The sequence below is a fragment of the Rattus norvegicus genome, chromosome 6 (genome assembly GCF_021556685.1).
Source record: "Rattus norvegicus strain SHRSP/BbbUtx chromosome 6, alternate assembly SHRSP_T2T, whole genome shotgun sequence".
NCBI classification, from domain to species: Eukaryota; Metazoa; Chordata; class Mammalia; order Rodentia; family Muridae; genus Rattus; species Rattus norvegicus.
This window is the reverse complement of record NC_141539.1, coordinates 129,302,864-129,324,459: the sequence shown is the minus strand read 5'-3', so window position 1 is coordinate 129,324,459 and position 21,596 is coordinate 129,302,864. Positions and strand designations below refer to the sequence as shown.

The window sequence follows — 21,596 nt, the reverse complement described above, 5'->3', positions numbered from 1 at the left end:
ATTTGTTCTAGGCATCTAGGGTAATTCAAGCATTTGGGCTAATAGCCACTTATCAATGAGTGCATACCATGTATGTCTTTCTGTGATTGGGTTAGCTCACTCAGGATGATATTTTCCAGTTCCAACCATTTGCCAACGAATTTCATAAAGTCATTGTTTTTGATAGCTGAGTAACATTCCATTGTGTAGGTGTACCACATTTTCTGTATCCATTCCTCTGTTGAAGGGAATCTGGGTTCTTTCCAGCTTCTGGCTATTATAAATAAGGCTGTGATGAACATAGTGGAGCACATGTCTTTTTTATATGTTGGGGCATCTTTTGGGTATATGCCCAAGAGAGGTATAGCTGGATCCTCAGGCAGTTCAATATCCAATTTTCTGAGGAACCTCCAGACTGATTTCCAGAACGGTTGTACCAATCTGCAATCCCACCAACAATGGAGGAGTGTTCCTCTTTCTCCGCATCCTCGCCAGCATCTGCTGTCACCTGAGTTTTTGATCTTAGCCATTCTGACTGGTGTGAGGTGAAATCTCAGGGTTGTTTTGATTTGCATTTCCCTTATGACTAAAGATGTTGAACATTTCTTTAGGTGTTTCTCAGCCATTCGGCATTCCTCAGCTGTGAATTTTTTGTTTAGCTCTGAACCCCATTTTTTAATAGGGTTATTTGTCTCCCTGCGGTCTAACTTCTTGAGTTCTTTGTATATTTTGGATATAAGGCCTCTATCTGTTGTAGAATTAGTAAAGATCTTTTCCCAATCTGTTGGTTGCCGTTTTGTCCTAACCACAGTGTCCTTTGCCTTACAGAAGCTTTGCAGTTTTATGAGATCCCATTTGTCGATTCTTGATCTTAGAGCATAAGCCATTGGTGTTTTGTTCAGGAAATTTTCGCCAGTGCCCATGTGTTCCAGATGCTGCCCTAGTTTTTCTTCTATTAGTTTGAGTGTATCTGGTTTGATGTGGAGGTCCTTGATCCACTTGGACTTAAGCTTTGTACAGGGTGATAAGCATGGATCGATCTGCATTCTTCTACATGTTGACCTCCAGTTGAACCAGCACTATTTGCTGAAAATGCTATCTTTTTTCCATTTGATGGTTTTGGCTCCTTTGTCAAAAATCAAGTGACCATAGGTGTGTGGGTTCATTTCTGGGTCTTCAATTCTGTTCCATTGGTCTATCTGTCTGTCTCTGTACCAATACCATGCAGTTTTTATCACTATTGCTCTGTAATACTGCTTGAGTTCAGGGATAGTGATTCCCCCTGAAGTCCTTTTATTGTTGAGGATAGTTTTAGCTATCCTGGGTTTTTTGTTATTCCAGATGAATTTGCAAATTGTTCTGTCTAACTCTTTGAAGAATAGGATTGGTATTTTGATGGGGATTGCATTGAATCTGTAGATCGCTTTTGGTAAAATGGCCATTTTTACTATATTAATCCTGCCAATCCATGAGCATGGGAGATCTTTCCATCTTCTGAGGTCTTCTTCAATTTCTTTCTTCAGTGTCTTGAAGTTCTTATTGTACAGATCTTTTACTTGCTTTGTTAAAGTCACACCGAAGTATTTTATATTGTTTGGGACTATTATGAAGGGTGTCGTTTCCCTAATTTCCTTCTTGGCTTCTTTCTCTTTTGTGTAGAGAAAGGCTACTGATTTATTTGAGTTAATTTTATACCCAGCCACTTTGCTGAAAGTGTTTATCAGGTTTAGTAGTTCTCTGGTGGAACTTTTGGGATCGCTTAAATATACTATCGTATCATCTGCAAATAGTGATATTTTGACTTCTTCTTTTCCAATCTGTATCCCCTTGATCTCCTCTTGTTGTCTGATTGCTCTGGCTAGAACTGCAAGAACTATATTGAATAAGTAGGGAGAGAGTGGACAGCCTTGTCTAGTCCCTGAGTTTAGTGGAATTGCTTCAAGTTTCTCTCCACTTCGTTTAATGTTAGCTACTGGTTTGCTGTATATGGCTTTTACTATGTTTAGTTATGGGCCTTGAATTCCTATTCTTTCCAGGACTTTCATCATGAAGGGGTGTTGAATTTTGTCAAATGCTTTCTCAGCATCTAATGAAATGATCATGTGGTTCTGTTCTTTCAGTTTGTTTATATAATGGATCACGTTGATGGTTTTTCGTATATTAAACCATCTCTGCATGAGTGGGATGAAGCCTACTTGATCATGGTGAATGATTGTTTTGATGTGCTCTTGGATTCAGTTTGCCAGAATTTTTTGAGTATTTTTCCATCAATATTCATAACAGAAATTGGTCTGAAGTTCTCTTTCTTTGTTCAGTCTATGTGTGGTTTAGGTAAACGAGTAATTGTGGCTCCATAGAAGGAATTCAGTAGCGCTGTATCTGTTTCAATTTTGTGGAAGAGTTTGAATAGTATTGGTACGAGGTCTTCTATGAAGGTGTGGTAGAATTCTACACTGAACCCGTCTGGATCTGGGCTCTTTTTGGTTGGGAGATCTTTAATGACTGCTTCTATTTCATTAGGAGTTATGGGGTTGTTTAACTGGTTTATCTGTTCCTGATTTAACTTTGGTACCTGGTAACTGTCTAGGAAATGGTCCATTTCCTGCAGATTTTCAAATTTTCTTGAATATAGGTTTTTGTAGTAGGTTCTGATGATTTTTGAATTTCCTCTGATTCTGTAGTTATGTCTCCCTTTTCATTTCTGATTTTGTTAATTTGGACACACTCTCTGTGCCCTCTCGTTAGTCTGGCTAAGGGTTTATCTATCCTGTTGATTTTCTCAAAGAACCAACTTTTGGTTCTGTTGATTCTTTCTATGGTCCTTTTTGCTTCTACTTGGTTGATTTCAACTCTGAGTTTTATTATTTCCTGCCTTCTACCGGGGTCCCAGATGACATTAGGTTTTTTCCTCTGACATCAGAAATGTGGGCAGAATGTAGTCTCTTCTGACTTCCCAGATGTGTCTGCCACTCTGAAGGTTTTGCTCTCCCTCCAATGGGATTTGGGTGCAGAGAAGTGTTGACTGACTCCCTTCAGGTCCGGGTGGTCTCTGGACTGCAGGGGACCTTGTCACTGTTATTATACACTTACTGAGGTGACTCTCTGTAACTATTGAGTATAAACAGGCTGATATTCTGAAGAAAGTTAGCTATTCCTTGAGACTGTATTCTGCCTCATTTTAGGCTCCCTTCTCCCAGGTTGTACAACCAACTAGAGCAGTGACAAGCTCCTGTATAATCATATGATATTAGCTGCCTCCAATGACCTAGCTGTTTTTTGATCTGCCAAGTTGTAATTAGGACATGAACAGTACCATGTCCATTATTAAAAGGAAATGATATTTACATGCACTGCAACATTGCATGAAGAAGTTTCCCAAATGCCTAAGTTTTCTATTCCATTGACAGAGCTGTCTGCTGCCAACCATGTACCTAGAGCCTCATGATGTGTACTCTAGGATCTTTTGAGTGAGTCATAGAATATTAAGACTTGTTTTACTGATGTTTGTGCAAGTTATTTAGGCAGCAGCCAGCCATGGACAGATGGAGCATAGCAAATCTTTAAGGAAAAACCCTGAAGACAGCAGCACAGGGACATCTTCTTGTCTGGTAAAACTTCAGGCAGTACTAATGTTCATGCTTTTACTTAGGAGACATGGCCAGATGTGCAATCCTTCACTGATTCATAGATATTGCCAATAGATTGTCAAGGGTTAGCAAAGAACATATTTAGGAAATTAATGAGAAAGACATCTGCTGAAGAAGTGTGAAGAGAGATCAGTCCAGATGCAAGAAGGATCTGAAGATACTTGTGTGCCACACACATGCTCATCCTATGTCACTTCAGCTGAGGAGGAGTTCAATAACCAGGTAGATAGAATGACCCATTATGGGGATAATAATACACTTTCTCCTGCCATCTCTATCAATGCAAATAGGCCAATAAACAAGGTGATCATGGTAACAATGATTGAGGTAAGCTAGGGGCTGGACAACATAGAGTGCTATTCAGTAAGGTTGACCAAGACACTTGGGGGAGCATCCCACAAGCCGTCATGTCTAGCTGTGTGGTCATGGGGAAATGAATTAGTGTCCCTATGTCTCAGTTTCCTCTTCCAAAAAAAGGGTTGCTAACAGCATATAAATCAGAGGGCCATCACAGGAGTCACAGAGTGTGGGTGACAATCTCTATGTCCCTGATGCCAACAGGAGATAAAGGAACTCTGCCCGGGCACTGTATGTACAGGAGTGTGTTTGCTGATGCTTTGCTGTTATGTCCTCATATTGGTTGGTGGTGTTCATCTTCAGTGTGAGGTTGGTCAGCTGGGAACTTAAAGAAAGGCTACCACTCTGTCCTCAGTAGGAAGGCTAGGGTGAGAGGAGCTTGTCTGATCCATAAGCCCCATGTGGCTACAGGAGTTTGGGATCTAACATTGTGCCAGATGTGGCAGGAGCAGAAAGCCTGCAAATGGCAGTGGGTGGCAGAGCCTAGGGCCTGGAAGAGGGAAAGAGTGAGGGAGGAATTGGGGACCTGGTAGTTATAGACACTAGAAAAAGACTCAGCAGAGCATGGGAGCCAGCAGACCTTGAACTGCAGACATTGAAAACTGTGATTCAAGCAAAACCTTGGCTTCGCTCAGTGGATCCTCTCAAATCATTCAGTTTGATTCCATTGATCAACATGCCTGTCTTCATGCCAACGCCATGGAGGTTTATTACTATTGCTTTGTTGCAAGCTTGAATTCAGGGATGTTAGTCCTTCAAGTCCTTTTATTGTATAAGATTTTTATACCTGTACTGGGTGGGGGTTATTTCCATATGAAGTTGGGAATTGCTCTTTCAAGGCCTGTAAAGAGTTGTGTTGGAATTTTAAAGAGATTGGTTTGAATATTTAGATAGGCATTGGTAAGGTGAACATTTAACTTGGTTAATCCTACCAATGCAAGTGCAAAGGAGATCTTGCCATATTCTGATATCTACCTCAATTTCATAGAGACTGGAAGTTCTTGTCCTGCAGGACATTTCCTGGCTAGGTTGAAGTTAACCCAAGATATTTCACATTATTTTTGCTATTGTGAAGGATGTTGTTTCTTAATTTCTTTCTTTGCCCATTTAATATTTATATAAAGGAGGGCTATTTGTTTGGTTTTTCTCTTTGTGTTTTAGTTGGTTTTTAGTATTCATTTTGAAATAATTTAGACAATGGAGGAAAAATGTAAGGTTACAGACATGCTGGGACACAAGTAAGGCAGAATTTGTACACTCTACTTTTGTTTTTGACTTCTCCCACTTTCCACATTGACTTTGAGCCACTCAATAAATAAAAGATGTGTTCAAGAGATCAGTACGCTTCTACTAATCCATGTTCTGAGAAATCATCCCGTCTGCCCATCTGTAATCTGAACACAAAGCACAGGTTATCCAAGGCAGTATTTCCTAAGAGGAGGGAGGAGCCCTTGGTGGGGATAAATAGCCATCGCTGTGCACAAGAGAGAAAAACACACCAGGGCACCCTGAACATCAGGAGTCGGCAAACACAGAGGCTAGTAGCTGGCTGGTATCACCTCTGCAGGTAATGCCCAGAATTCCTGCCTCCAGGTACAGAAGGAACCTTCCCAGGCCTGTGTGGTACTGGCTGTGGACTGCAACATATGTTTGTGGGAGTGGGGAAATGGCTTTGGCTGAGATACTGGGTTAGAAACACGGGACATTGCTATGGTTCATGAAATCTCCTCTTTTGTTTCTCTTGCCTGTGGATGATGCAGATACTGTGGTCTATGCTCATGGAGAGTAATGGAGCCTGCTCCTCTGACTCTACTGGGGAGTTTTGAGAGCTTGCTAGCTTGCCTACTGCTGTCATAGCAAGGGTGACACAGGACTGTTGCCGAATCATGCTGGGGGAGGTGGCCATTGTACCATGCTCACATCACAAAGGAGATTACTGTGGGTATGGGACCCCACTTCCCGCCTAGATCCCAAATGCCATGGCCACACTCAGGGGTTTCGCCCTCAACAAAGGAAGGAAAGAAGGTTCAGTTACTGAGTCAGGGTCTCCTGCTGTACAATCCCAGCAGTCTCTTTACTCTGGAAATAATTTTGGCAGAATTTATTGTTTAGTGCCCTCCGAAGAAATGGGTGCATCAGTCTGAAACAAAAGCACAAGATGAAGGCAGCCAAGTTGTTGTTGAGATCCCTGGCTTCACTGCAGGCATGTCACAGCAATGGGGACAGGTGGCTTAGCACCAGCACACCCTCCTGGGCTCTCTCCAGTTCCCTGTTTGCCCTTCAAGTCTTCTCTGCCCCCACCCTGTCTTCCCTTTGTTCCCTCCTAATTAGTCTCCCTCCTCATATCTCCCTGTTGCTCTTTTTCCCAATTCTCTCTAACTCTTCCTTTTACAAACTTTCCTCTATCCTCTCCTCTCCTGTCCCCTCCTTTCTGTCTACTCTCCCCTCTTTTCTCTCCTCTGTCTTCTCTCTTTCCCCCTTCTTCCTTCCTCCCCTTGCCTCTGCCCACTGTCTTCTCTCTTACCTCCTCTCTCCTCTCCTACCTCTCCTCTTACTTCTCCTCTCCAAAATCCCCCTTCCTCTCTCCTATCTCTCCTTCTTCCTCTGCCTCACCTACATTTACTATGTGTCTTCACTTTACACTTCCAAACAAATGGTCAGAGATCAAAGGTAGATAACCATGATTACTATAGTCTGTCAGGATGAGTGTGGCCACAACTCCAGGGGAATATGAAGGGAAATGAAGCCCCTCGAATGGTTGTAGATACTCCCTACAACCATTCCCAATGCCCACAATAAGCCAGCCACATACCAGTAATGTAACCTGGACCCCTCACCAGGCAGCACAGAGAGGTCTGACAATTTACTTGCTGTGACACAGCCATCATGACAGCCAATATAAAATCTGGTCGAGGTGCGAGAGTCTGGACTCCTGTTTCTTCCCACCAGCAGGACTTCCGAGCCTGAGGTACAAAGCACCATGGGGTTCCCTGGCAGGGCAGAGAGAACCTTCCTTTGTGTGTCCTTCCACTACAGGTTCTCAAAGGTCCAGGATTTCCACACTACATCAGATATCTCTCCTGCTTCCTCTCGACTAACCCTCCCCTATCCCTAACTTCAAGCACCAAAGGAACTCAGGGGACTTAAGATTTCTCAGATTTGAAATTGAAGGGCTAAGATAGGGCCTGTGATAAAAACTGCTCCAAGGATCCTGAGTTTTGCCTAAGGAGGTGGCAGCTACAGGTGGCTCAAGTCCAAAGTGCAGACAAGGCTCATGCCCATTCGCTATTCTGCCTTGCTCTATGACCCTAACATATCCCGTCAAATCACTGAAGCTTGGTTTTGTACTGTGAAAATGGGCTAGTGCAAAAGCATGTCATCTGTGGTAGTAGGGATCATATGATGTAGTGATGGCATGAGTCACCAGAGCACTTCCTGTGGGCAGTCACAGAAGCATGAAGTGGAGTAGAGCAGGGCACAATACCAGCCAGGTGGGAGGACTAGAAGACGGTTGAAGCACCAGGCGTTCCTCCCAGTCTCAACAAATGTGTCTTCTATTTTTCAGCCAGGAGGACAGAGAAGATGGCCTTCATTGCAGCTTTGGGGCTCTTGATGGCAGGGATCTGCCCTGCTGTCCTCTGTGATGGCATACTGGGAAGGGACACTCTACCCCATGAAGACCAAGGCAAGGGGAGACAACTGCACAGTCTCACATTGGCTTCCATCAACACTGACTTCACATTGAGCCTCTACAAGAAGCTGGCTTTGAGGAATCCAGATAAAAATGTTGTCTTCTCCCCTCTTAGCATCTCAGCTGCCTTGGCCATTTTGTCTCTGGGAGCAAAAGACAGCACCATGGAAGAGATTCTAGAAGGTCTCAAGTTCAATCTCACAGAGATCACTGAGGAAGAAATCCACCAGGGCTTTGGGCACCTCCTACAGAGGCTCAGCCAGCCAGAGGACCAGGCAGAGATCAATACAGGTAGTGCCCTGTTTATTGACAAAGAGCAGCCGATACTGTCAGAATTCCAGGAGAAGACAAGGGCTCTGTACCAGGCTGAGGCCTTCGTAGCTGACTTCAAGCAGTGCAATGAGGCCAAAAAGTTCATCAATGACTATGTGAGCAATCAGACCCAGGGGAAGATCGCAGAACTGTTCTCAGAACTGGATGAGAGGACATCCATGGTGCTGGTGAACTATCTCCTCTTTAAAGGTGAGAGTCATCACTGCCTGGGGAGTGGAGGGAGAGGATCTTGGCTGGGTGCCTGTGCTATACAATGATCACTGGAAAGGAGGTGCTCAAAGCCTTGGAGACATGGGTGCCTAACTTCTTGTTACTCACGAGTCTCCTCTTCTGAGGTGTTTCTGGACAATGGTTGTGTCTCCTGGTACATGCTCAACAGAAGCCCTGAGCTCTCAGTCTACAGGAGCTGATTGTTCAATATGACTTAAGCTTACTTACAAGCAGAATGTCATACCTTACATGTTCAGTCCTACCTGTTGGTCAGAAGCCATGGCTACTCCCTGCGGAGTCCCATTACAGGCATTTCTAGTATGTTCCTGTAGTAGAAGTCCATAAGTGCTGGAGAGTCTCTGACTCTAGGAGAGTCCAGGTGAGCTTGGGACTATTTGATCATAAGGAGCCTGGAAAGAGTAACATGGAAGGTAGCATATCCCACAACTAATGAAGAACCTCGTGGGCAGTTACTCTGCAGTACTTCACCCCTGAGCCTTTTCTGTAATGAACTTGTCCCGGGCATGGAGAGGCAGGGACTGGGTAAGAGTCACTAGAGATGTAGTGGTGTGGGCCAGGCAGTGTTCTGTGCTTAGTGTCAGATTGTTTTGTGTAATTTTGCTTTTGTAAAATAACCACCCACTTAGCATGAAAAGTCAGGATTCCCAAGACACATTCCTGAGCCAGACTCTGATGAGATTTAGGTGCAAGATAGATGGAAACTCAGCTGGAAATGTTGTAGGTAATGGTACTGGGGGGAAATCCAGAGATCCCCCATGAACAACATCCTGCTTAATAGAGACCAGGGAGCAAGGTGACCACCCTGAAATTTGTGCCTGACAGAAGGCATAATGTGACCAGACGTGGGGTGAAGAGAAAACTGATTAAAGTTAGTCCAGGTTAGAGTAGGGCGATCTGGGGTTAGAGAAAGAAAATCAAGGTGACAATGGAGAGAAATGTAGGATAGGAGGACAAGAGGACAGAAGACAGAGAACAAGAGCACAGAGGTCAAGATGTCCCCCGACCTGATGTGGGCAGGGGATGGTATAAGCAGAGTGACAGCCTGAAATGTAAGATTTCAGGACATGTCTCTCTCAACTCTCCTCAGGACACTGGGTAAATACTGCTTGGTGTGAGTTGGGATGTATGTTTAGGCTGTGAGATTCCAGGACCAAGAAATGTTCCACTCTAGTCCCACAATGTACACTGGGTGTAGTGGCATAAACTAGAAATCTGGATAAACCTGAGCAGGTATTTGTGATTTGTGGAGACTGCCATGGCCCATAAGGACTTCTTACCCATGATTCAGGCACAGACTGGTCCCGATATGGGGGATGGAAGTCTCTGCTCTTCTCTTTCCCCTAAAACCTATCCTAAAAGCCATTGTCTCCTAGACATGGTTCTCCTGAGGAAGACAGGACCCTCAATTCTCCACAGGCTCACCATCTTCACTGTCTCTCTCTTACTCACTCCACCCCACATCCCTGACTGTGTCTTTAGTCCAGGCAGCCAGGCTAAGGTTTTCAGGATCCGCTGTCTAAACCATTCCTGGAGACAATTCTCATAGCTAGCAGCCTGATCAACTACAAGCTTTATCCGGTTCTGCACATGTCACAATAAAGGACAGTCTGAGTGACTGAAGATGAATGGATGGAAGCCACAGCTCAAAAGCTGAGCCTAGATGGGGAGGAGGTGGAATATTTGTCCTGTGGCTACAACATGATCATTTGCCTCATTTTAGGCAAATGGAAGGTACCATTTAACCCCAATGACACATTTGAGTCTGAGTTCTACTTGGATGAGAAGAGGTCTGTGAAGGTGCCCATGATGAAAATTAAGGATCTCACCACACCCTACATCCGGGATGAGGAGCTGTCCTGCTCTGTGCTGGAACTGAAGTACACAGGAAATGCCAGCGCCCTGTTTATCCTCCCTGACCAGGGCAAGATGCAGCAGGTGGAATCCAGCTTGCAACCAGAGACCCTGAAGAAGTGGAAGGACTCTCTGAGGCCCAGGTGCATGTCCTGAGGACCCAGAGCTGTCATTGATCCCTGTCCTGCTGTTGCCTGATGGCCAGTGACCCTGTGCCTCATTGTCACAGCAGTGTCCTATGTAATGGTGGAGAGTCCCCAGGGGACAGGTGGACTTGAGTTGAATTTCCCTCTGCTGACTATGTGTTTTGGGCCCTGAGTTGCTGTCGATTTTGTTATTCACAGGATCAGATCAGCTAGAATAAGGATCTCAGAGTCCCTCCCTCTAGCAGGCTCTAAGTTACAGGGAATCTAGAATGAGTTGGAAGGCCAAGGGAATTGTGATTGATAGGAGATGAACTCTGAGAATCAGCTCTGCCCTGCGGATCCACTTTATCCTCTCAACACGCATCATTCCCTATACATGCAATACGACTTGAAGACCTACTATGTGCTGTCTGTTATAGACTCTGAAAGTGTATCAGAGACTTAAGCACAAATGTACTCTTCGGCCTCCTCTTGGAATTGAGGAAGAAAGAATGTAGGCATGAAAATTAAATTAATCATCATTTAGTAGGTTAAAACATGAGAAAGGGTGACGTTAAGAAGGGGAGTGTCCAAGGATTAGGAAATCTAGAGTCTGATGCAGTGTGCACTTTAAAATAGAAGATGTTTTAGGGTTGCTGCACCTGGGGAGGATTCCATTTGTGAATCTAGGAGGAAATCATTCCTAGTAAAGGAACAGCTGGGACCAAGTCAGGTTACCTGTCTACTGTTCACACTCTCAGTCACTGATGAATAATTAATGTATCAGAAACAGCAAAGATACGTGGCCTACACATGGGTGGAAAGAAGACTTCACTCCAGGAACACAGTTGTCTATGGAGAGAAGCCTCAGGGACAAGGTGGATTGATGGGGACATGGAGTACAGGGACGCTTACATTGCTATTTTTTATTCTCAGGATTATAAGTGAGCTTCGCATGCCCAAGTTCTCCATCTCCACAGACTACAACCTGGAGGAGGTCCTTCCAGAGCTGGGCATTAGGAAAATCTTCTCCCAGCAAGCTGATCTGAGTAGGATCACAGGGACCAAGAACCTGCATGTCTCTCAGGTAAGACAAGAAACACAGGGTGCCTCACATTGGGTCCTCAATGTGGATGTTGAAGGTCATACGGGCATGTGGGGATGGTTCATGTGTGAGAACACCGACATTTCTGATGTTCCCTAACAAATGTCCATCCTCTACTCCCTGTACCTAAGCTCACCTAGGAGACCATTGTGGGGGAAGAGACTGTAGTTGCTTTATAGAACCATTGATACCAACCTGTGCTATACTGCAGGGCTGCACACAGTACTCTGCAGGGTTACCCAAATGCACTGCAGATCTACCCACAATACACTCCAGGACCACCCACAATACAGTGCAAGGCCACCCACAATAAACTACAGATCTGCACACAATATACTACAGGGCCATCTACAATACACCGCAGGTTCCACCCACAATATACTTCAGGCCAAATCATTCCAAGCCTCAGCTTCTTTAATGCAGTGCTGGGATAGATAGTACTTCTTGACCATCATACAAAATATTAACAGTAAAAGTAATAACCTGAATCTATGGTACTTCTGATGAAAACCCAAGAATAGGAGAGAGATGCCTTAGACGCTCATACCACATCCCTAGCTGCACAGCCTGTCAGTGTCCAGTGTTCTGTCCAGGGCCCACCCAGATCCCTGGGCTCAGATCTGTCCCAGCAGGACATGGCAGTCTGGGAATGTACAGTCATGCCCTCTGCATTGCTGCTGTATGTCCCAAGGAGACTGGAGCAGGAGGGATGCTGAATCCTGCACTGGCTGCCAGCACCGTGGCTGTTCTCTCTGAAATCGTTGGGAATCTGCCTGTGAGGAAACTCCTGCTGCTGCCTACTGCCTTTCTTCAGTTTGTAGTGGGTTTGAGTGCAGCACAGATTCAGACACTGAGCAGACCACAGCATGCTCATCTCATACCCTGAGCAGTGACTTGGAAATCCATGGTTCGAGCTCAAAGAAGGAAGAAAGAGACTCAGCAGCAGAAGAGGCCGGCACTCACTGCTTGCTCCAGACCCCGCTCCTGCCCTCTCTGATGTCCACTGAGTGATGTGTTTCTCTCCCCACAGGTGGTCCACAAAGCTGTGCTGGATGTGGATGAGACAGGCACAGAAGGAGCCGCTGCCACAGCAGTCACAGCAGCCCTAAAAAGTTTACCGCAAACTATACCTCTTCTGAATTTCAACCGGCCATTCATGCTGGTTATCACTGACAATAATGGTCAGTCTGTCTTCTTTATGGGCAAAGTCACTAACCCCATGTGAGTCTGAAGCTCCCCAAAATCTGACAATTCTGCCCAGGATCCTGGAACAGAGCCTGGATGCTGATCTCTGTATATGCCCTGACATACATGCTCTGATTGGCTATTGCAAAGTTGGCTTAGACAGTGACATCAACTATCTCTATGGCTCCCATGTGCACTGGAGCCTTTGGATTGTCAGTGTCAGGCACTTAGGACCCTTGGGAGCATCTACACATGTTTCTGAACTTGGAATCTTTCTTTATTCTTCTTCCCTGGTGACTCCTCTTTCTGTGTTCATACCCCAAACCAAGCCATTGATAAGTCCCAGTAAAGGCTCTGAGAACATCTGTTTTCAGTCTCCACACTCTTGATGAAACTAGGCTAGCCTCTGGGCCAACCCATGAGACTCAGGCCCAGGACTGAGAGGGGAAACTGCTGCAATGAATGTCATTCAAGCATCTGAGAACCTGGTATCATGCTCTTAAGTTATGCTTTCCCCTCTAAAGGCAATGCCACACAGTGCCCCTTGCAGTTTCCCCTGACACTGCCCACATCTGGCACAGTGTTGGAGCTCTAACTCCTGCAGCAGCAAGGGGCCTGTGGGTCAGACCAGATCCTCTCTCCCTAGCACTCCTCCTACTCAGGGCCAAGTGGTAACCTCTCTAAGTTTGCAGCTGACCAACCTCAGAGAAAAGATGAACACCACAAACCAAAATGAAAAGATAGGACCAAAGGGTCAATAAGCATACACCTGCACAGAAAGTGCCCAGGCAGTGTTCACTTAGCTCCTGTTGGAAGAGGTTGCCTCTAGTGAAAACATAGTAGTAGTGATAGTCATTCTCTGACTCCTGTGATGGCCCTCTGACTTACATGCTATTAACATTCCCTTTATGAATGAAAAAACTAAGGCACAGGGAAACTTAGTTTATTTCCATGACTATATATTATGGCTTGTGGCATGCATTTCCAAGTGTCCTAATGCTGGAGGAATAGTTGTGACCTTGTTCTTCAGGCATTATTGTGGTGGGCAGGTGGAGAAGGAATCAGGACTCTGATACTTCCCAGAGAAGAACCAAATAGTCCATAGATCCAGTGACATCTCTGCTGAGGTGAATGCAAGGGGTGTGAGACGGTGCTCAGATAACCACAGAGAATGTTTTGGGCAGGGCAAAAAATAATGAAGCCATTTCTGAGGATCTGAGAGGAAGTGGATTTCTGGGACAATGGAGTAGAGCAGGAGAGGTAGGAATGGCCACAGGGCGGCAAAGAGCCTGACTCCTTAGTGATTCTGGAATAATTTGGAGACACTGGGAGTGTTGGAGGAATTAGACAGTTTCTCACTTGGTAAAGGTACTCTATGAGGTTACAATACCGAGAACTGAGTTGTGAGAGGTGAGGAGTGTTACTAAGGGCATTCAGGTTGGGGCACCTACTGTTCATGGAGAAACTTCGGGGCCTGGAATCACAGCCAGTGATCTACATGAACAGGGACAGCTACACATTCAGTCGAGACTTGCTTGAATATTAAGGCTCCCGAGAACACCCATTGAGCAGTGGCCATGAGGTCATCAGAGAATTGAAGCCCTGTGGGCCACACTCAGGACCCCAGTCCCCAGTATTCTGTGAGCACTGAAGTACCCTACCCTGATGGCCATGATATGAGAGAAGAAGACTCATCTATTGAAACAATCAAATGTCCCAGCAGACTTCCCAATGTGTCTGTTAGGCATCATCCTGAGACTGGGACACCATTTCCATTCAATGAGCACTGACTAGTTCCAGCTCTATCCCTCCATCCATCCTGGATCCATCTCAGGTGTCTAAAGAGCCTGGTGCTGAATGCATCTCCCTCTGCTGCTGTGCTGGTTCTGAAACTTGTGACCACATCTGAGTCCATCTCTTCTGCAATCTAGGACCTAAATATCAGGGATTACTTTTCCTCATTTCCTCATTCCCTGAGTATTGAGAGTTTCTACTTTCTTCTCCATCAACTGTGGCCTTGGTGATGGACCCTCTATAAGGAGAGACCCAGTGTCTGATAAAGATAAGAGATTGTCGGGAGGGAAGATACGCGGCTGAAAACACTGCCATTGAGTGTGGTTGAATACCAAGGAACTTCCTGCCTGGCCCGGTGTTTTCTACATAGTCAATATCCATTTCATTCTAATTCAGGAGTGGGAACCTCCAGTCTCAGACAGGGTAGTGGCAGGGCACAGAGTAGGACTCTGGTGTGGCTTTAAGTTCTGAGGGTCTCTGGTTGTTCTAGTTCTCTACTTGTACTGGAATGCTGATGATAAACATCCTAAAAACTTTCATGCTCTTTCTGAGACTAAAAGGCTGCTGTCTTGGGTGATTGATACTTGTAGCCTAAGAGTGGAGGATTAAATAATGTTGCCTTTGTACTACCTCAGGAGGAACTGAGGGGCTCTAAATTTCAGCCTGCTAGTCAGAAGTCTCAGGAAGAAAAAGGGACACTTTGAAAAGTGAGTATATACCTGTCTCTTGAGAGGCTCTGCCAAATCATGACAAAGCAGAGGTGGACCCTCACAGTCAACAACTGAACTAAGAACAGGGTCCCCATTGGAGGAGTTAGAGAAAGAACTGAAGGAGATGAAGTGGTTTGCAACCCCATAAGAACAACAAAAACAACCAACCAGAGCTCCCAGGTACTAAATCACCACACAAAGACTACACATGGACAGACCATGGCTCCACCTGCATATGTAGCAGAGGATGGCCATGTTGGACACCAATGGGAGGAAAAGCCCTTTGTCCTGCCAAGACTCAACCCTCCAGTGTAGGGGACTGTCAGGGTCGGAGGGCAGGAGGGGGAAGGAGGATGGATGGGAAACTGGAAAAGGGGAAAAGATTTGGAATGTAAATAAAAAATGTCCAATTAAAAAAAGAAAAGTGATTATAGCATTTATAATTATGTTGTAAAGAGTTTCCTATTAAAGCTACCTTTAAAAAAAGGAGGAAATGTTTAAAGATCCTAAGCAGGGCAAGAGAAAATTTCTTCTAAGTGGGGAGAGGGAAAAACATTTTCTTTTTCTCATCTCTTTGTCCTCAGTACTTTTACATGTTTCAGAATAAATTATCACATTACAAAGTTCATGACAAGTTCACACAAAAAAATCAAATCATAAATTGAAATGGAAGTTTACAACAGCAAATGTTTACATGCATATTTACTGTGAGTATTTACATGGCTAAGCATCCATCATCTGTCACAGCTACACAGGTTCACAGAAGGTTTAGAACCATAACTAATTATTAGTGGAGTTTTTATAGATAAACCCAGTCAATATTTTATCTTCTGTCCTAGCACCTATGATAAATTGTTAGTTTCCTTTTTATGACCTTTGGCTAATTCTTTTAAAACCTCTTGAAATGTGCTCTGGTAGGAAAAAGTCTGGTTACTATCTAAGAGCACTTAGCTGTTGACACATGGGAGACTGACAGAACTCTCATTGCAGCTGTGACTATCAGAAAAGGACCTAATAGGAGTTCTGGTATTAAAGAGCTCAATAATCACTGATATAATTTTAGAAATTCTTACAGGATCATCATTAAGACTTAAGAAGTCATTTTTTTTTCATTTTTAATTCCTTCACCTGTTTGATTGTGTTTTCCTGGAATTCTTTCAGGGATTTTTGTGATTCCTCTCTATAGGCTTCTACTTGTTTATTTATGTTTTCCTGCATTTCTTTAAGGGAGTTCTTTATGTCTTTCTTGAAGTCCTCCATCATCATGATCAAATGTGATTTAAAATCAAGGTCTTGCTTTTCTGGTGTGTTTGGATATTCAGTGTTTGCTTTGGTGGGAGAATTGGGCTCCAATGATGCCATGTAGTCTTGGTTTCTGTTGCTTGGGTTCCTGCGCTTGCCTCTTGCTGTCAACTTATCTCTGGTGTTACTTTGTTCTGCTATTTCTGACAGTGGCTAGACCGTCCTATAGGCCTGTGTGTCAGGAGTGCTGTAGACCTGTTTTCCTGTTTTGTTTCAGCCAGTTATGGGAACAGAGTGTTCTGCTTTCGGGCGTGTAGTTTTTCCTGTCTACTGGTCTTCAGCTGTTCCTGTGGGCGTGTGTCCTGAGTCCACGAGGCATGTGACTTGGAGCAGAAAAGTTGGACTTACATCTGTTCCCGGGGCTGAAGTTGCTCCTGGGGGGCTGCTTTTGTGCTCTCCATGAGGGCAGCAACCAAAAGGGCCTGCCCTGCCTTTTCCCGGAACCCTGTGCACCAGGGTTCCAGATGGTGTTAGGTGTTTTCCTCTGAGGTCAGAAATGTGGGCAGAGTGTAGTCTCTTCTGGCTTCCCAGGCGTGTCTGACCCTCTGAAGCTTTAGCTCTCCCTCCCACGGGATTTGGGTGCAGGGAGCTATTGACCGGGTCCCTTCAGATTCGGGCAGTATCTTCTCTCTCTCTCTCTCTCTCTCTCTCTCTCTCTCTCTCTCTCTCTGTCTCTGTGGCTCAGAGTCAACATTGCAAAGATGCTGAGGATGGTAGCCCTGCTCTGCCCTTTCCTATGACAGTTGGGGAATCTGGGTATTTTTGGAACATGGTGAGTAGTCGTGGTGAGGCAGAAACCAACCTTACTAGGCAATGAATAGCCTAGTAAGAGCACCAGTGGAAGGGGAAGCCCTTGGTCCTGCTACGACTGAACCCCTAGTGAACATGATTGTTGCGGGGAGGGCGGTAATGGCGGGAGGATGGGGAGGTGAATACCCATATAGAAGGGGAGTGGGAGGGGTTAGGGGGATGTTGGCCCAGAAACCGGGAAAGGGAATAACAATCAAAATGTAAATAAGAAATACTCACATTAATAAAGAAAAAAAAGAATATGGTATTTACTTCAACAGAATCCAGAGGGGTAAAGAGATAGAGAAACATCATATATATGAGAGACAACAACTATGCAGATGTACATACCATATACATGTATGTGATATGCATATATGCTGTGATATGTGCATATGATGTGATATATGTCTATGTACATTGCATGATGTGATGCATATAAAATGACAGCAAGATGGTTGGGGAAGGAAGCCTGGCTCACAGACTTCTCTTTGTCAGTATTCAACACGTGTATTTACTATATCTCTGACGAGAGGGCAGCCCAGGACGGACCAGGGCTGTTGTTGCTGAGGTCTATCGTCTTCCTCAAAGTTCATTCTCACTTTTCTGTATCTGAGTGCCAGGTCCTACTCACTAGTTCTTTTCCATCACTAGGTTAATGTGTATCCCCCATCACAGTGTTAAAAACACCAGACCTGGTGTGAATGAGCCATTAGGACATGATCTTAACATTCACAGAGCTCTGTGAAGACAAGAGCAGGGACTCAGGCGGCTCTGACCCTGGAATGAGCAGCAGGCACCCATAGTGTGCACTGCACAGAGGAAAACCAGAAATGGGTGTCAGTTGTGGCTCACAACGTGTGTGTCCCTAGATGTAATCTTCATGGCAGCCTGGAGCAGAAGGATCAAGAGTGTATTAATCACCAAATACAACATTGGTTTCTGCCTCATCACGATTACTCACCATGTTCCAAAAGTACCTAGGCCCCCAGCTGTCATAGGAAGGGGCAGGACAGGGCTGCCAACCTCAGCATCTTTGTACTGTTGACTCTGAGTCAGGTATGGGTTCTTCTCAACCTATGCACTTGTAGAAGTCCAGCCTGCCATACTTCTTCTGCAAACAAACCTCTGTACCAGGGCCATGCTCACCTACTGAGTCCTTTTAGAACCTTGCAAGATTCCTTTAAAACATTCACTTCAATTGAACAAGGGGCCAGGATTTCCCAGCCAGATCATCATGAAACAGTCCACCATGAACTCAAGTTCACTCGCGTGCACACACACACACACACACACACACACACACACACACACACACACACACACATGCGCACACACACACACACACACACACACACACACACAGAGAGAGAGAGAGAGAGAGAGAGAGAGAGAGAGAGAGATCCTCGACTGTGCAGCATAGGTAGGGATGGAGGTAACAGTGTTGAATGCTCACCTTTCACCCTTCCCAGCAATCTCCAGCATGTGCCCACATCCTCTGAAGCGCCTCCACCTTTCCCTCCTCTACACATCTCAGCAGAAGATCCTCCTCAGGGAAGCCTGCTGGAGCTCTCTACCTTCCATGCCTCTGCACTCTTGTTTCAGGACACCTGCATTTACCTTCCCCTCAAAAAATGCTCGTCCTTGCCACCCCCAATACTAGAAAGTAATGTAGGAACTCTTTCAAGATGCTTTCTAAAAAAAGATAGATTGTGGCTATGAGACATTCATAACATTTTGAAAAGAAATTACTTTTCTCGTAGCAGCTGTTGGCAGACCGATGAGATCATCATTGACTGTACTGCCTGGCTGCTGACACATCTCCCAGGAATCACCTGTTATAAGTGGGCTCTGAGAGCATCAGCAAAAGTTTCCAGTGGCCACAGCCATCATCCTGATAATAACTCTCTGCAATCCTCCTATAACCAGGCTCTTCAGTAGTGGCTGCCCTGTCGTCCCGCTGTCCTACCACCCTGCTGTCCTGCCCTTCTGCCGTCCTGCAATCCTGCCTTTCCAGATCTGCTGAAAATGAAACTTCCAGTCCTCCTCCATAGCTCTCCCATGGCAAGGGGCCAACATCTTTTTACTCGATGTTACAGAATACTAGAGAGATGTTTTCTCTATACAAAACCTGAACATACCCCAATGAAAATTTTCCCTCAGTGTATTTATCCAGGGACTTAAATCATTCCAATTTGATATTTGCTGGGCCCTGAGTTACACAGGAGAGAATTCAGTGGCAAGCCAACAAGTAGCTGTCTCCACTGTGCTTCTTCATTAGCTCAGTGAGAAAGAGATTATAGAATATAATGGGTCAATGAGTATACTCTAGTGGCTGCAGGACTTCTTTTCAAATGGGGTAAAATAAAAGTTGGAATGGGTACATTCTCACTATCACCACCACCAGGTCATATAAGAAAAAAAAACCAAGGACAAATTAAATACTATGTTACAACCAAGAGAAGTTTGGCAGAATTCCTGGAAGTATGACTAAGTATGTAATGCATCTGAATTGTATGATACAATAGCATGAAGGATGCAATAGGACAAATACTTCATCTTCACGACAAGCCTTTATAGATATATTCAAATCTGATATATATTTAAATTTTATTTAATTTTATATTTCAATCCTATAAATACATTTGCAAGCATTTACGCGCATAGAATTCAGTATAGAGGAGGCGATATGGATGCCTGCTGTGGGTAATTCTAAACAGGGAAGGACAATGTGAGATTCACAGACCATCAATTCAAAGTGCCAGCTCATCACTATCACATTTATCCATTTTGTGTTATAAACCATCCTACATTTGAGAATATTAGTTATTTTGTTAGTAACTTGAAATAAGAAAAAATTATACATGAACAACTATATGGTTTTACTCAAGTGACAGTAAATCAAATAAAATGTTTATATATATGAAAAGAAAGTGTTGTATGGCAACTGCTAGGAAAAATGCTACCAGGAAGTTGCAGGGTACAATTCTTCCTGCCATGACTGCTGCCCATCTATTTAAGGAGAGGCACAGCGGGGAGCTGAGCAGCTCTTCACTGGACATTACTGCACAAGGCAGGTTTGGCTCAAAGGTTCTGAAATTTAGGCACCTTGGAGAATGCAATGTTTGTAACCAGAGCCCTTCCCAACAAGACACATGTAAGTAGGAGAACAAAAGTGCTTGGAAGAACACTAGACTTGAGATGGTCTATCATCAGCATGGACATACAGAAGCTACAACACCATCAGATCCATCCTTTTGTTTACACCTCCCACAATTAAGACCCAAAGCCAGCAGATCCTATCCTTTACATACATATCAGATCTCAATGCAGAGTAGCAATTAATGAATGAATGCAGGAATATATTAATAAAAGTGGGCATCTGAATATTACTATAATGAGAATGAAGCCTCAGTATTATCAGCAAGCAAGGACATGTGCCAAGGCAGATGGTCATGAACAGAAAAAAACAGACAGGTCCAATTCATGGACGAGGCTCTGATGACAAGAGGCTTCCTGGCAAGCTCAGCTTCTGGATGAACTCTGGGCCCCTCCTATACAGATTTGAGCTAGAGTCCATAAAGTTCCAGACTGCCAAAGGTCACATGGAACTATGACATGAGAAAATATGTTGGCATGACAACAAGTTCTGGCAATAAGTAACCCCAACACAGAGAAAGCACTACTAGAGGGGAATTAGTTTATGATAGTGGGAGATAGAGATAGGTTGGGGAAGTGCCTGTGGTCTGATGCAGGGATATGGATAACTAAGATGAGGTCCTCAAAGTTGGGTACATCAGCCAGCTGGGACATCTGTGAGGAGACATAATAGGCCCACGAAATAACTGTCAGGTGGTCTTCTTGACTGGTCTGCTTCAAATTAATCTGTGACAGACTTACTCTTGTAGAAAAGCCAAAGAGAGTTAATTTTAGGAAAGATTCCTGATATTAATATGTCTTTTCTCTTATTATTAAACATATATAATAACTAGGTATTAGCTCACATCTTTTGAGCATATCTCTGCAGATCTATAAAGATGTACTGTCTTGTAATGATGCTTTATAGACAAATAGATGACTTCTTAAGTCTTAATGATCCTATAAGAATTTCTAAAATTATGTCAGTGATTGTTGAGCTCTTTAATAGTGGAACTGCTATTAGGTCCTTTTCTGATAGTCACAGCTGCAATGAGAACTCTGTTGGTCTCCCATGTGTCAATAGCTAATTGCTCTTAGATAGTAACCAGACTTTCTCCTACCAGAGCACATTCTAAGAGGTTGCAAAACAATTAGCCAAAGGTTATAAGAAGGGAACTAACAATTTATTATAGGTGCTAGGACAGAAGATAAAATATTGACTGGGTTTATCTATATAAAACTCCACTAATAACTTAGTTATGGTTTTAAACCTTCTGAGTACCTGTGGAACTGTGACAGGTGATGGATGCTTAGCCAGATAAATACTCACAGTAAATATGCATGTAAACATTCTCTGTT

General features: G+C 44.3%; 1 protein-coding gene across 3 annotated transcripts; it reads left to right on the top strand.

Annotated features, from left to right (window-relative positions):
• Positions 1 to 5,439: 5,439 nt before the first annotated feature.
• On the top strand, positions 5,440 to 12,869 carry Serpina3c (serine (or cysteine) proteinase inhibitor, clade A, member 3C). Of its 3 annotated transcripts, none has more exons than XM_087552280.1 (5): positions 5,440 to 5,576; positions 7,549 to 8,196; positions 9,959 to 10,232; positions 11,151 to 11,301; positions 12,350 to 12,869. In XM_087552280.1, exons 2-5 carry the CDS (start codon positions 7,566 to 7,568, stop codon positions 12,542 to 12,544), a joined length of 1,251 nt encoding a protein of 416 aa, XP_087408406.1. In that variant the 5' UTR covers positions 5,440 to 5,576; positions 7,549 to 7,565; the 3' UTR covers positions 12,545 to 12,869.
• The last annotated feature ends 8,727 nt before the right edge of the window (positions 12,870 to 21,596 follow it).